This window comes from Tamandua tetradactyla, chromosome 2 (assembly GCF_023851605.1).
Source record: "Tamandua tetradactyla isolate mTamTet1 chromosome 2, mTamTet1.pri, whole genome shotgun sequence".
Lineage (NCBI taxonomy): Eukaryota > Metazoa > Chordata > Mammalia > Pilosa > Myrmecophagidae > Tamandua > Tamandua tetradactyla.
The window spans coordinates 59,493,898-59,510,060 of record NC_135328.1 but is presented as its reverse complement, the minus strand read 5'-3'; the positions used below and the strand labels follow the sequence as shown (position 1 = coordinate 59,510,060).

The window sequence follows — 16,163 nt, the reverse complement described above, 5'->3', positions numbered from 1 at the left end:
TAGTATGGGTTACCATTCTACATTTTCAGGTTTTTCCTTCTAGCTGCTCCAAAATACTGGAAGCTAAAAGAAATATATTAATTCAGCAGTCATACTCGCTTGTTAAATACTATATTCTCTGTTATAGCTCCTTCTCCTTTGATCCTACTCTGTAGTCTATAGGGGTCTTTGAGCTATTTCCATTCTGATTTTTTCATGTTTAACAGGAGTGCCAAGAATTGCACATATCTTAGTAATACTAAACTCTTGAGTTCCTGGGGGCAGAGCCCATGTCTTGGTTGTCTTTGATTCTATCATTCATTCATTCACCCAACATTCATTGAATTGATACATGCTGAACTGATATACTTAATGTGTAATAGACATTATTCTCAGGGTGCAAAGATGAAAGGATTTAGCCACTGTCTCCAAGAAGCTCATAGTCTAGTTCATGAGAAGAGAGAAATTCAAATAGTTCATTATAATACAATGAGACAAGTACACTGCTATAAGTGTATACAAGACACTGTTGGAACTGGAGGTAAAAAAACATGCCTAGGGTAATGGGTAAGTCTTCATAGACCAGGTAAGACTTAAAGGATGAGCAAGAATGTATTGTCTACATTCTATAGTCAGTCCTTTTGTGGAATTTTTGATAGAAATTTTTGTACTCTGGAAAGTTTAATTATGCAGTGTCCTTTGCTTCAGAGTAAATATCAGTTTTATGTGGAAACTTTAAGTAAATGACTATGAATTATACATCCTGCAAATGAGTAGAGAATGCACTATTCATTTATTTAGCAAATACTTGAGTACGGTGTTCTAGTTTGCTAGCTGCCGGAATGCAATATACCAGAAACGGAACAGCTTTTAACAAGGGGAATTTAATGAGTTGCTAGTTTACAGTTCTAAGGCCGAGAAAATGTCCCTATTAAAACAAGTCTATAGAAATGTCCAGTCAAAGGCATCCAAGGAAAGATACCTTGGTTCAAGAGGGCCGATGAAGTTCAGGTTTTCTTTCTCAAGTGAGAAGGCACATGGCGAACAAAGTCAGGGCTTCTCTCTCGGCTGGAAGGGCACATGGTGAACACGGCATCTGCTAGCTTTCTCTCCTGGCTTCCGGTTTCATGAAATTCCGCGGGAGGTGTTTTCTTTCTTCATCTCCAAAGGTCACTGGCTGGTGGACTCTCTGCTTCGTGGTGCTGCAGCATTCTCTGCTCTCTCTGAATCTCTCATTTTCCAAAATATTTCCTTTTATAGGACTCCAGTAAACCAATCAAGACCCACCCAAATGGGTGGAGACATGTCGTCCCTTAATCCAGTTTAACAACCACTCTTGACTAAATCACATCATCCAGGGAGATGATCTGATTACAGTTTCAAACATACAGTATTGAATAGGGATTATTCTACCTTTATAAAATGGGATTTATATTAAAACATGGCTTTTCTTAGGGGGCATACTTCCTTTCAAACCAGCACATATGGTATCAGCTATCTATTGTCACAATAGCATTATGTAGCAAACTATCCTTAATCTCTACAGCCTAAAACGAGAACAGTTTATTTCTTCTCTTGAATCCATGTTCAGCTAGACATTTCTGATCTAGCTGATTCCACCTGGACTCATTCATGTATCTGCTGTCAGCTGGTAGGTCAGCTGGGGGCTGGCTAGTTTAGGTTGCCCTTGGCTGAGTCAGCTCTTCTCATAACCTTCTAGCAGGATAGCCAGGCATGTTCCCTTGTGGTGGCAGAGGTCCAGGAGAGTAAATGAAAACTTGCCAGTATACATTCAGGTCTCTTTGCTTCATGTTTGCTCCTGTCCAATTGGCCAAACAGATCATATGGTGAAGTCCAGAGTTAGTTTGAGAGAAACCACCAAGGGGCATAGAGAGAGGAAGATGTGAAAAATTTGGAAAACATTATTGCAGCCAATCTTACACAAGCACCTACTCTGTGCCAGACTCTGTTCTAGACCTGTGTTATTCTGCAGGTATAATTTGCCATTAAATTTGCTTCTAGCTGGTTGGATGTTCTGTGGTGATAATGAACAAACTTCTCTGAGCAGTCTAGACCTATTAATCTTATATCTGAGTTTTTGTGTTTTCATTTTTATCCAGTTATTTGAAATGATATTTATTATTCGGAGAGCTGACGAATTTGAATGGTCTCTTGTTTAGTGATATCCATGTTATGATACTAAGCTCCTTTATATATTCTAGTCATTTAACATTTTGCCAGCCATGGTCTCCACAACAAATTATAAACTCCTTGTAGATGTTTAAGAACATGTCTGTTTGTAATGGTAAGTTATTTAACCTTTCCATCTTAGCTTTTAATGAGCTGGATTCCTTGTATGAAGTGCAAAACTTCAAACAGAGAAATGTATGAAGTGACAAATGTTTTATTTATGGAGGCCTTAGGAACAGAGGAGCCCCTTTACTTTCAGCTAAAGTAAAGTAAAGCCCCTTTACTTTACCATCTTGGATTTGGAAAACATTAAATAGCAGTGCATAACATGTGCTTTGTTGTCTTTGTCCAAAAGTCATTAAAATATCCAAAATTCACAACTTTGTTTTCAGTGAGATTGTTATAATCAGTGATTGTATAGTTTTCATTGTCCTCATCATTGGTGATAATGGGAGAGAAAGTTGGAGTGGCCAGTAATTTAAAGGTAGTGGAAAGAGAATTGAGGTAAGTAGATATGTGAATAAATGTCAGAAAGGGGCCACTGAAGTGGAAAACTGGTGTTTTGGGACAGAAAATAAATCTGCAGAGCTGACTTCCACTTTGGAATTGGACCAGCAGAGTCTATGTCCCATATATATCCAAATGGCTCTTTCCCCTAAAAGGAAGGTCAATGTGACATGAAGGATAATATAGTGTTCCCATGACTGATTTCATAATATTTCGTAGTTTTTCTGCAGGTTTGTCCACAGGATATCTGCTCCAAACACTATTGGAAGGGTTTGTTTTGCAGTTCTCCAAACAAAACTGGTTAATGAAAGCAGCTACCCAAGGAAAGATTTCAGGATCGGATTTTTTTAAGGGAGATAAAATTAATCTCAAGAAAATGATTATGTTTTTCACAATTTGAGTTACTGATTAAAAAAATGGGAGTATCTGTTCAAACGTTACTCTGTGGACATCATTTTGACCTTGTATTGCTGCATTAAGAAGAATAATCCAAACTATTCATTCAGCATAGTATCATGGAAAGAGAACTAGTGGGGTAGTCTGGATCCTAGCCCTGGCTCTGCACTTCATTCACTCTGTAATCTGTCTCTCCAGCTATATAGGGAGGGCTTTCAGATTTGAAGAACTCTTGGGGCCTTTTCAACTCTAATACAGTGATGTGTTCTTTGGATTTCTGAGGTTGTGGTAGATCTCATCTTTTGCTTTGATAGCACTGTGATTTTGATCTATTCTAAATTAAGATAAGTGGAGTGAGGAAGGTGTCAAATGGAGGCATATTAGTTATGATATTGTTAAGCAGAAGGTTAAAAGAGGCTCCATGCAATTTGAATATATACCTATTTACCTTCTGCTTTTGCCATCAGATGACAGTTAGAAATTTGAAAGACTTGAGAGTTTACTTTAGCTAAGACCATAAGGTCAGTTATTTTAGGAATAAAGAAACTATACATTAAGCTGTAATTCATTATGCATGTGCCTTAAGCCCTATTAGTAATCTAATCAGTAGTTTAAGAGTGAAAAAGTGGTTTGCCTATAGTAAAGTGAGGAATCTTACATCAAAGAAGAGGGATGTATCAGAGTCTGTGAAATTATGATTGGTGTCAAGTGAGCAACAGAGAATTGATTGACTAGTATACCAAAATGATGGACCATTCTTTTAAATCTTAAAAGTTGAGTACAGAAGGGCAGTGTGATGGTGGCTCAGTGGTAGAATTCCAGCCTGCTATGCCAGAGACTTGGGTTTGATTTCTGGTGCCTGCCCATGCAAAAAAAAAAGAGTACAGATAAGATAGAGGAGTGAAACATGGTATTTCTTAACACTAGAGGTGCTGCCATGTGAAGACAAAAGTTTTTAGTTAAAAAAATTAGGGTAAATCCATGCATGAATGGTTTATCAGTGGACATTAAGAGAACTGAGAGATAGCTTAGGGAACATCTCTGAACTCTGGATATACATTAAGAGAGATAGCAGTGCCCTTCTTATAATCAGGGGTTGGCAAACTTTCTAAAGGGCTAGATAGCAAATATTTTAGACTTGCAGGCCATATGGTCTCTGTCTATTCAGTTCTGCCATTGTAGTGTGAAAGTAGCCATATATAATAGCTGAACAAATGGTTGTGGCTTTGTTTCAGTAAAATTTTATGTACAAAAGCAGCTGTGAGCAAAATTTTGCCTGGATGCTCTTGTTTGCCAAGCCCTGTTTATAAGTGCAAATAATAAGTATTTTCTCATTCTAGGCCTCAGTCTCTGCCCTCTGTCAAATAAGGAAGTTGGAGTAGATGATTTCTGACATTTCTCAGGTTTTGTGTCCCTTAGTACCTTTCTCAGATGCCAAGTGATCCACAAGGCCTCCAGAGTTGCATTTCTTTTATTTGTGAGGTCAAATGTCAAAAGTCCAGCTTGTCAAAAAATGTTTATTTGGTACAAAATTTATATTTTGACTAATGCATTTCCTAATATAACTTATGTGGTGTTCAATTAAACTTATAGCTTAATTGAACACCATAAGTACATGGAACCTTGTAGGGCATAAGATTTTGTAGGTTTGTCCAGAGTGGTGCCCCAATAAATCCCAGAGTGATTTGAATAGTGAGTAAAAAAGTATTTGCAAAGTCCCTTTGGGGGAATGGTGAGAAAGGGAGAAAATTCAGCTTCCCCAAGTGGAGAATTTTTGATATTCTCACAAGCAGTGGGGACAACCAAAGCAATAGGCTGAGTCCCCAGTCTTGGAGTTTGTTCATATGAAACTTAACTCCACAAAGGATCGGTCAAGCCTACTTAAAATTAGGCCTAAGAGTCATCCCCAAGAGAACCTCTTTTGTTGCTCAGATGTGGCCTCTCTCTCCGGCCAACACAACAAGCAAACTCACTGCCCTCCCCCTGTCTATGTGGGACATGATTCCCAGGGGTGTGGACCTTCCCGGTAACATGGGACAGAAATCCTGGAATGAGCTGGGACTCACCATCAAGGGATTGAGAAAACCTTCTCAACCAAAAGGGGGAAGAGTGAAATGAGACAAAATAAAGTGTCAATGGCTGAGAGATTCCAAACAGAGTCGAGAGGGTTATCCTGGAGGTTATTCTTATATATTAAATGGATATCACCTTGTTAGTGAAGATGTAATGTAGAGGCTGGAGGAACTGCCTGAAAATGTAGAGCTGTGTTCCAGTAGCCATGTTTCTTGAAAATGATTGTATAATGATATAGGTTTCACAATGTGACTGTGTGATTATGAAAAACTTGTGTCTGATGCTCCTTTTATCTACCTTGTCAACAGACAAGTACAACATATGGAATAAAATTAAATAATAGGGGGAACTAATGTTAAAATAAATTTAGTAGATTGAAATGCTAGTGATCAATGAAAGGGAGGGGTAAGGGGTATGGTATATATTAATTTTTTTCTGTTGTCTTTTTATTTCTTTTTCTGAATTGATGCAAATGTCTAAGAAATGATCATGATGATGAATATGCAACTATGTGATAATGTGAATTGCTGATTATATATGTAGAACGGAATATGTTAAGAATGTTTGTATCTGTTATATTATTAAAAAAATTTTTTTTAATTAAAAAAAAATCCAGCTTATACAAATTTGTAAGTCTCTAGAGCAGGGTTTCTCAATCTTGACACTTGACATTTTGGTTGGATAATCTTTGTTGTGGTAGACTGACTGTCCTATGCATTGTAGGATATTAAGCAGCATCTCTGGCCTCTACCACCTAGATGCCAGTAGCACTCCCCTTTCACCAGAATGACAACCAAAAATGTCTCCAGACAGTGCCAGATGTTCCCTGGCTAAAAGTATCCTGATTGAAAACCACTGGTCTAGAGACTTGACTAATAACTAAAAGAGCACCAAAAAATGGAAACCAGATCATACAACCTAAGATGGCCACCTAAAATACATTTCTTTAGGTACAAGGTCAAAAAAGCAAAAACCTCTTCATTAATAAACATCAGCCCCCCCCCCCCCAAAAAAAGCGAAGAGCAACAGCTTTTTAGGAAAAGATGGACAATGACAATTGTGTTCACCCAATCAAAGCACATTACTTCTTAATGTTGCTTGAGATCATTATATGGAAATTGTTCCCGAGACCAGTGAACCCAAATAAGGGGCTAACTATAATGGGTAGCTGAAAAGTCAAAATAAAATACGGAAACATGAATGAAGGAAAATATAAAAACTCAGCAAGATCATTATTAAAGAACACCAAGATACTTACTTCTTTACTACTCTTACATGGATTGATGAGATTTCCAACAGAAAGAATTCATACTGGGTGAATTCAATAGCTCTTACCTATGAGGCTTGGGATTTTTTTGTGTTATTTTGTTCTGCTTTAAATGGATAAATCAGGTGTGGCTTATTCCTAAAATGGAATATTGTTTGGTGGAGAAAATAAATGTAGTACAGCTTAACACAACTAAGTAGATGGATCTTTAGAACTAAGTTTGAAATGTTGGTAAAGCTGATCATTAACAAGTTCAGATACGATGCTATGCTTGTGATTCAGCTACTATTAAAAGCCACTTGTCATCTCTTTTCAACAGTAAGGATACATTTGATTTCCAGTCCTTTTTATTTATGTCCATATTCTGTATTTTAAAAATTCATGTCTTTCACTTGCAACTGATATTACTCATAGACGACAATTCCTGAATATCTAAATGGCTCTGTAGAAGGGGTTTTTGTTTTTGTCTTGTTTTTTTATTATTTTCCTTGTAATGACTTTAATACAGTGTGATGTTTTCTTAGTGATTTAAGAGCTCTGGAAACACATTTTAATCTCAGGTTCTACTTTTGACTTGGGCTTTGACCCAGGGAGGGTTTCTTCCCCTGCTGAGAAAATGATTTCTTCATCTGTAAATGGTAGGGGATGTCCCTAACTCGGGCTCCAAGCTGATTACATAAGAACCATCTTTGAGGCCTTCTTTAAAACTCAGATGTGTGTGCTCCACCCCCAGATTCTGATTCTGTAGTCGAGGGTAAGACCTGGGAAGCTGGTTTTTTTTTTTTTTTTTTTTTTTTAAGCTTTCTAGGTGGTTCCAGTGTGTAGCCATGTTTAAGAGCAATTAGAGATGATCTCTGAGATCCTTTCAACTCTAAAATGCAATGGTTATATGAAATATATATTTCCCTAAATGTCCTTTATTAGATTATCTTCTGGAATGTTTTTAATATCCTCCCACTCCAACTGTGGTACATCTTTTACATGTGCTTGGTTTGCTATGATGTGGTTTAGCTTCTGGTTTGGGGTCATAATCCTGATCTCCTTATGTGTTAGAAGATGGTCCCCTTTTCACGAGATGTCGTGTCATAGTTTCTTTGTTTTCAGTCTTGGATTTAGAGACAAATTAAATATTTCAATATCCTGATTTCTGTGTAACCATAAAATAAAATAAAATTGGAAATTCTGCCTGGTTGTTAATTTGTTTGTTTTTCTTTAATTTACAGAATGCTCTTTTCAGTTGCATTAACAGAAATGAAAGTAAGTATATAGTTGATAGTTATACAAACAGTCCAAAGAGTAAAACAGTTTATAGAACATGATTTAACTGTACTAAATATTGCCAGGATCCTGGCATTATAACTTAAGTTGTTAGTAAGCCATCCTAATGAATATGCATAGTAAGATTCTGATATGCTTTTTCTTTTGGGATTGAAGTTCAGGTCTTTCATGTATTATGAAAATTATCATGTCCTAATTGCAGATCTACAGAGCAGGTACTAGAGCTAGATATGCTAGAGGAAGATCATGCCCCACTTGCATAAATAGGATTACTTTCAGAAGTTAAGCACACCTACGTTATATAATTTGCTGAGGGTTGCCTCTCAGTTCATTCAGCAGACGTTCACTGAGTGCTTGCTCAGTGTGGGACAGACACAGATATGTGGATGACACCACCTGTGCATAAAGAATCCTAGCACCTGGTAAGAAATGGGATAATGTCACTGATAAAGTGCTGTTGCAGTCCAGAGGGGAAGGGATCATATCTGCTGGGGTGCTTAGTGTGATTTCATGGAGTTAGTAGCTGAGCTTGCCCTTGAAGTGTAGATAAGGGATAATAAGTAGAGGTTGGAGAAAGGGTATTCCAGATAAAGGAAATAGTGAGAGTAGTTAGAGATGGGAAAACACATGTGAGGAACAAAGAGTTGTTTGGCTTGGCAGTGGGATATATCAAAAGATAGTAAGAAACATTAACTGTCCATACTTTATCTTCTGCCCATTTTAACTGGGGCTTAGTTCAAGATTTCCCAGATAATCTCTAGCACCTAATCTTATGACCTCCTACACTGGTGAGCAAGCCAGCTTTATGGGAGAGCTGAAGATAGGCATTCTCATCCTATTCTTACTTATCTTTTCCCCTCAAACCATTGAGAGTCACAGTGATAAATTCAGCTGCTAAAATTTATTATTTTTGTGATGAAAGTGAATTCTTCTCTAATGGCCACAGTAAGTTTAATACTAATTACAAGTCAAAGATTTAGGTGACACAATAGGTAGGAAACAGTCTCCTGATCCAGGAAATTGAGGCTTGTCCTGTATCAGTTCAGTCTTACTTTAGTTAATTCATATATGGTTATCATCATCATTATTTCTGGAAATCACAAGAATTCCCTGCTCATCGGTCTGTGGAATTCTTTGGAAACTTGATTTTCGTTCTTCCATATCCATCTCTAGTAATTATCAAGGATTTCCTTCCTGCCTTCATCTTAACCTTTACCCTGGCTCCCTTCAGCCTCCCCCAGACTCTCATACCCTCTTTTAAGCATCTCTTGGTTTTCTCTCTTATAAATCCCACATCTATACCCCAGCTACTCATTCAGTTCTCCCCAGATACCTAAAACTGTCCTCCATTAATTTTTTTTGAAATGCCTAAATCCAGAGTCATATTTATTTCAAATGTAGGTTCTACTTTTCAGTATTGAAGCTGGTCATATCAATTGTGAGGTGAAGACTGTTGATTTATTTTTAGAGATGTTCAAACTTCTGAACCTTTTTTTCAAGATATACACGTATACACTTGTCAAGTTTATGAAATGAGTCAAATAGCTCTTAGTTTTTACTGGTCCCACTTTACAAATGTGAGGCATTTTGATTTTGTTTCATACTGGTTTTGTTTTTAACAAGCCTCTATAAATCCAATGCAGAAAGAAGCTGGGTTCAGTGGTTCTCAACTTGGGCACTCTTGGCACTTTCGGAGACAGTTTTTTGTTGTGTGGGACTGCCCCGTGCATTGCAGGGCAGTTAGTAGCCCTGACTCCCATGCACTAAATGCCAGCAGTCATCAGTCCTCAAGTCATTTCAACAATGAAAAATACTGCCAAACACAGGCAAACTCTCCTGGCATGGGGTGGCAGGGCGGGGGGAGGGGGTACTGCTCCTGACTGAGAACCACTAGACTAGAGACTATAAATGGACAGTGAGCATCTAACTGTTTCCCCATTTCTCTACCTACAGTAGTGCTGATTTTAAGTGCTTGTCTTCTGTGTCATGGTCTTCTTTCTAAAATTCGGAAAGATACATATTGTTCCATTATTATAGTCATGATTTAACGTAACAAAGAGCTATATTCCCATTTCAATGCCATCTTTTTCTCCCTCATAGTGGGCTCGGTTTGTTGCAGTTATGCAGGCCATCACACAAACTGCCGAGAATACTGTCAAGCCATTTTTCGAACAGACTCTTCTCCTGGTCCATCTCAGATCAAAGCAGTGGAAAATTATTGTGCCTCCATTAGTCCGCAATTAATACACTGTGTGAACAATTATACCCAATCTTACCCAATGAGGAACCCGACAGATAGTAAGTAAAAGGGACATATTCCCCTCATTTCAATCTTTGGTGAAATAGTTTGTAAACAATAATTCTTAAAGGCATCCATAGTCTGGATCACTTGGGAAACACCATTCTTCCTTTGGTGTTTAGATTTGGCACATTGGACATTATTGTTACAGCTAAAAGGTGCCAGGAAAGATGGGCTTTCAAGGATGTGAGGAAACAGGGACTCTTTATTCTGAGAGTGGAAGTTAGTTGGCATGGGTTTCTTGGAGGGAAGTTGGAAAATATCCATTAAAATTTAAAGTAATTATACATTTTGATTTAGTAATTCCATTTCTCAGAATTTGTCCAGCAATAAAACTCATCACACAAGTTTGTAAAAATGTCTATTGTATATAGGCATATAAAGGATGTTTGCTACAATATTGGTGGTAGTAGAGAAAAGTTAGAAATAAGGCAAGCATCCCTTAATAGGGTATTACTTAAAAATGATTAAATAAATTATGATGTATTTATATAATAACACTATATTACAAAAAAGTTTATTTATATAGAAGGAAGTTCAAGACATATAGTTAAGCAAAAAAGCAAGTTGCAGAACTGAATGTATAGAGGGATACATTTTTAGTTATATATCTTTGTGTTCCACATTATATATTTCTGTAATGTTTGAATTTTTCCCAATGAACAGTTCTTTGTCATAAAAATGTCAAAAAAAATTAGAAGAGAGCCTTATACTTTCTTTAATCAGGGGCTCCTATTAAACCTGCATTTACAGTTCTTCAAAATCTTAGCTTTGTAGGTCCTGAAATCTGTTTTCTTCATTTAGAGGTGATCAAACTTTAAAGAATTAGCCAAACTGACAAAACTGATTTATAAGCCAAGTGCCAGTGTTTTGTTTTACTCTGGGGTATTGAGAGACTTGTTTTTATGAACTCAAAACAAAGCAGTGCTGTGTTCCTTGTTTAGCCACCATGTAATGCAGCACCCTAAGGCTTCTGATGTTTTGTGGTGTGGTTGTGTGGTGAAAATCAGGATGTAGCATTTGCCATGAATAACCTTCATTTTAAAGGCAGAGTTGTCTTTTCTGATATTTAGGCTATAGAGAGGTGCTGCTGGAGCTAAAGAGATAGCAACTCTGAAAAAGCTGAAAGATGTTTTAAGAAGCAAAAGAAAAAACAGCTGTAATATCTATGCTAATACATAGGAATAGTTCATTAAAAGAAGACTGTGGGTATGCCTGCATAAGTCTTTCAAAACGTCAAAGACATTGAGAAAACTCCTTTAAGGAAACCCTTCTGAATTCTGTAGTCTGCATGAAGATGTTCTTTCACTTCCTGATTGTTTGTAGAAATAAAAAGTAGATGTGAACTGATATCTTGACAGTGTGATACTGTATTATTTAAATTGTAACTTTAATTGACTTAAACATATAAAAGCTATATGGTATCCTGAGATGTGATCAAATATGATACTTGTGGTTGTTGCTATAGAAAAAAGTCATCTCTCTCAGGTCAAAAACAGTTATTTCTAATAGGACTAATTCCTATTTGATCTCTATTTAATACCTTTTCTAGAAACATAAAATACCTTGCATGTGAGGACTTCTTAGGTGTAGGACATCTTTGCACAGTGCTAGAGATCCAGTGATCAGGGATGATGGTAATATATAGCTTGTCTACCTTTAGCTCTTCACCTATTTGCTAAACTTCAAGGTAATGGAGAGAGAATTTGGTAGGCCTTGTCTACTGCAGATATTGACGTCATGACTCAGAGTAGTACACTACCGTGTTCTTCCCCAAGCCGTGTGTTACAAAAAGCCAGCTAATTAAGCCATTTATATTCTGAAAATGTAGGTTTATATTGCTGTGACAGAGCTGAAGACCACACTTGTCAGATTGCCTGCAAGAGAATTCTGATGTCTAAGAAAACAGATACAGAGATCGTTGATGGCCTCATCGAGGGTTGTAAGACCCAGCCCTTGCCCCAGGACCCTCTGTGGCAGTGTTTTCTTGAAAGCTCACGATCTGTTCACCCTGGAGTCACTGTTCACCCTCCTCCCTCAACAGGCCTTGATGGGGCTAAATTGCATTGTTGTTCTAAAGCGAACACTTCAACATGTAGGTCAGTATCTCATTTTCATTTATTAAAACTCACTGCAAAAGGTCTTTTTTAATTAATGACTTTAAACCTAGCAATATAAATATTATATAAAATATATATTCATTGTTGCATTTTGTAGGCTTAGAGTTTTAAAGATATTAAATCTTCTTTTTTCTTTCATTCAACAAAGATTTATTAAGCAGCGTGTGTATATACAAAGCATTGTTTTGTACCACGAGTGTTAAAAGCACTGTGTTTTAGAGTGTAGACAGTTGCCATTGGGCAGGCCAATACATTTTTAAAGATGATACAATTTCAATTCCACCCTCAAGGAGGTCATTAAATAAGCTTATGGTTTAGATGTTTTTATCTGATATCTCAGCAATATTCTCTGTATTAAATTATAAAACTCTGGACTTAAGCAACTTTTTGTTATGTTGGTAAATAACCTGGATTGACACTTTATGTCCAAAGTGAGATAGCAGTATATGGGCATTCATTTGGGTGATACATATGGAGATTTTAAAAATTAACAATACAGAGATAGGATGGAGTAAACACAATCTGGAGGCAAGAATAAATGGAAATAAAATAAGGCCATGGTAGAACTCAGGTGAAATCGAAGTTTGCTTTATTAGAGATATTTTGAGTGAGAAGGGACAACATGTTACTAGACTGTCCTGAAATGAATATGACATACTAGGAGGGAACCATCTTTTCTGTGGTTTCTAAAATAGATGAACCTTTAGTCAATAATTGTGCCTAGGATAGCTCATCAAATTTTACCAAATCTGGAAAATATCCAAAGAAAATTAACAGAGGAGTTTAAAGAAAATTTAAGTTGGCCCTGTAATTAAGGAAATTTAGGTTGCCTGTAGGAGTTAATAAATGTATTTATGAGAGAGGGATAATGAGTAGATGTGAATTGTTCATAAAAGAGTTTGGTCTACGTAAAGTCAACGGAGGTTGGAATGACTGTGTAGACCCTGAAGAGCTTCCATAAGAAACACTGTTTCCTCTGTCTTCCCTTGATTTAAGATATTTTGGTTTGCTGAATGCTTTCACTTCATCTCGTTTGGTCCTCATGAAACTTTATGAGGTGGTTGAGTCAAGTAGTATACATGTAGGAAACTTAATCTGAGATGTTAAATAATCTGCCCGATTCATGCAGCCAGTTAAAAACCAGCAAAAGAGACAATCTCCAGATCAAGGTACCTGATATAACTTGATCTCGGCTTCTTTATTCCCATAGAATTTAAACTCCATTGAGAGCAGGTACCTTGTCTGTTTTATTCACTAAGGCATGTCCAGAGCCTCAAATATGACCTTACATAAAATAGGCACTTAATAAACATTGGTGGAGTGAATGAACAAACCTGTGAAAGTTAAGATACTCTCCTCATATGGGAAATTACTAGGGTCAAATAAAATGTGAGGGGAGTGAGGATTTTTACCTGTGACTTTGTATATATTTTTAATATTCAAATTTTGTAGTTTGAACATTTTTAGTTTTATAAATAAAAATTAAACTAATGCATATGATATGTGATAGCACTTTGGAAATATTGCAGGTAATGTTTGAACTATACACACACATTTAAGTTTTTTTGTAATCAAGTACTGAAAATAAGAATGTCATATATTTAGCAACAGTTTTATACAGAGGTTTTGGAATTTATGAGCCTTCACATGTAGGCTATTTTGGCATATATTAAGGAATATGTAGCTCTGAGATAGTTTTTCAGGGAGGAACTAGTAAATCTTAAAGCTACAATGATTCTTAAAATTCTAAGGCTCTTATCATGTTTTTACCTCCTGTAACTGGAACATGGATATAGGGGAAGATATTTTTGTGGAGGCAAAACCACATGCTACACTTTTAAGGTAAAGGTAAAAGAGAAATCATCACAAAGATATGGGGGAAATAATATACAAGAATTAAAAAAGGATATGCAAATGCTATAGTAGAACAATAAATCTGGCACCAAACTTTCTAACAACCATGTCAAAATGAGAAGAGATATACGATAAAAAAGCTTTCACTGTTTTTCATGGAAAAGATCTTTTTTTGGCTCTAACTTCTAGGAGATAGATCTTAGTCTTTTGGGTTTTGTACTTTATTCTCCTTTACATTCCAAGATATAGTTCATAAAAGTTGAGTTTATGTAAATCAAAAGTATTATTCATTTGACTCATCTGGTTCTGCATTTATGCTTTTGTTTCAGAGAACTGTGCACTAAACTTTATAGCATGAGCTGGGGCAATACACAGAGTTGGCAAGAGTTCGATCGCTTTTGTGAATATAATCCAGTGGAAGTATCCATGTTGACCTGTTTAGCAGATGTTCGGGAACCTTGCCAACTGGGCTGTAGAAACCTTACTTACTGTACTAATTTCAATAACAGGTAGGAGCCATTAGTTCATGAAATGGAAATGTTTTTACCATTAATTATGTTGTTTTAAAATAAGTGAAAATACCACTTTACTCTGATTTTGTTCCTGCTAAGTTAAAAGGAAGTAGTATTTCTTCATTTTTTGACCTTTAAACTTAATAATCCATCAATCTCTGCTTTCATACATGGCCATCTTCTCTCTGTGTCTTTGACTGTGTCCAAATTTCTTCTCCTTATAAGGACACTATAAGAATTTCGGCATACTCTAATCTAGTTTGGCCTGATCTTAACTATTAACATCTTCAAAGATCTCATTTCCAAACAGGTTCACATTCACAGGACCAGGGATTAGGATTTGAACATATGTTTTTGGGGGACACAATTCAATCCATAACAGTTTGACACAGATTGCCTACAAGACACCACCAGACTCCTACAGACTTCAGAGGAAGCATGGCACTACTGACACCTCGATTGTAGACTTCTAGCCTCCAGAACTATGAGATAAAATTGTCTGTTGTTCTAAACCACCTAGTATATGGGTACTTGCCATGGAAGCCCTAGGAAACTAAGACAGAGGACTTACAGTAGCTGATTTTAAGACACTGACAAATTAAAACAATGTGATATTGGCATAAGGATGGATAAATACATCAAACATAGGGACCAGAATAGACCCACACATAGAGTAAATTGATTTTCACCAAAGGGCAATTCAATGTACTGAAACAATTGAATATCTATATGAAACGTAAAAGAACCTCAACCTCTGTTTCACATCATACACAAAAATTAATTCAAGATGGCTCATAGAGCTAAACATAAAAGCTAAAAATATAAACCTTCTAGAAGAAGGCGTAGAATATCTTTACAGTCTTGGGGTAGGCAAAGATTTTCTAGACAGAACTAGAAAATGTACATTACTAAATAATATTTTAGCCATAAAAGAAGAAAAAATAATGAATTGGACTTCAACAGTAAAATGGTAGATTAAATTATGTACCCCAGTGAAAACATGTTTTTAATCTAAACGACACCACATTCCTGTGGGTGTGAGCCCATTGTAAATAGGATCTTTGGAAGATATTATTTTTAGTTCATGGGTAGCTCAGCTGAAGCAGAATTGGCCTTAATACAGGTAACTAGAGACCTAATAAAAAGAACCAAGAAATCACAGAAAGATAAAGGAGAAGACATCACCATGTGACTGAAAATCCAAAGAACCCCAAGAAGTTCCAGCAGCCAGCACCAGACACTAAGATATCATTTGCCCTTTTCACTGTCAATCTCACAAAAGTGTAGAGTGGAATTTTCTGGAGGCTATGGATATTGAATAGATTGAATGCAGAAGCAGATGTGAAACCCAGCTTTTATCAAGCCAGATATTAAAGATGTTTATCAAACTGTAAAACAGTCCTACCTTCTCAATAATTCTGTTTTGTTTTTGTTTTGTAAAATATTGTTGTTTTTCATAAAACTATTTTTATTAACATGTAATGAGCTTATAATTTTTAATGAATTAATACCTACTTTAAAATTTTCTCTACTTTCATATCTAATGTGGTATAGATATAATTCACATGAACAAAAGCTTTTCAGTGAGCCAATAATTTTTCAGAGTGTAAATGATCCTGACATGAAAAACTTTGTGCATCATCAGGATGAACAAATTGTGGTATTTGCATATAATGAAATGCTACTGG

At 36.3% G+C, this 16,163-nt stretch overlaps 1 protein-coding gene across 1 annotated transcript in view; it reads left to right on the top strand.

Moving 5' to 3' along the window:
• RECK (reversion inducing cysteine rich protein with kazal motifs) overlaps positions 1-16,163 on the top strand; it is a 113,264-nt gene that overhangs the window by 34,289 nt on the left and 62,812 nt on the right. The window contains exons 7-10 of the mRNA XM_077147728.1: positions 7,636-7,669; positions 9,791-9,988; positions 11,821-12,088; positions 14,293-14,472. Coding sequence (XP_077003843.1) covers positions 7,636-7,669; positions 9,791-9,988; positions 11,821-12,088; positions 14,293-14,472 — 680 coding nt within the window. The remainder of the gene's footprint in view (positions 1-7,635; positions 7,670-9,790; positions 9,989-11,820; positions 12,089-14,292; positions 14,473-16,163) is intronic.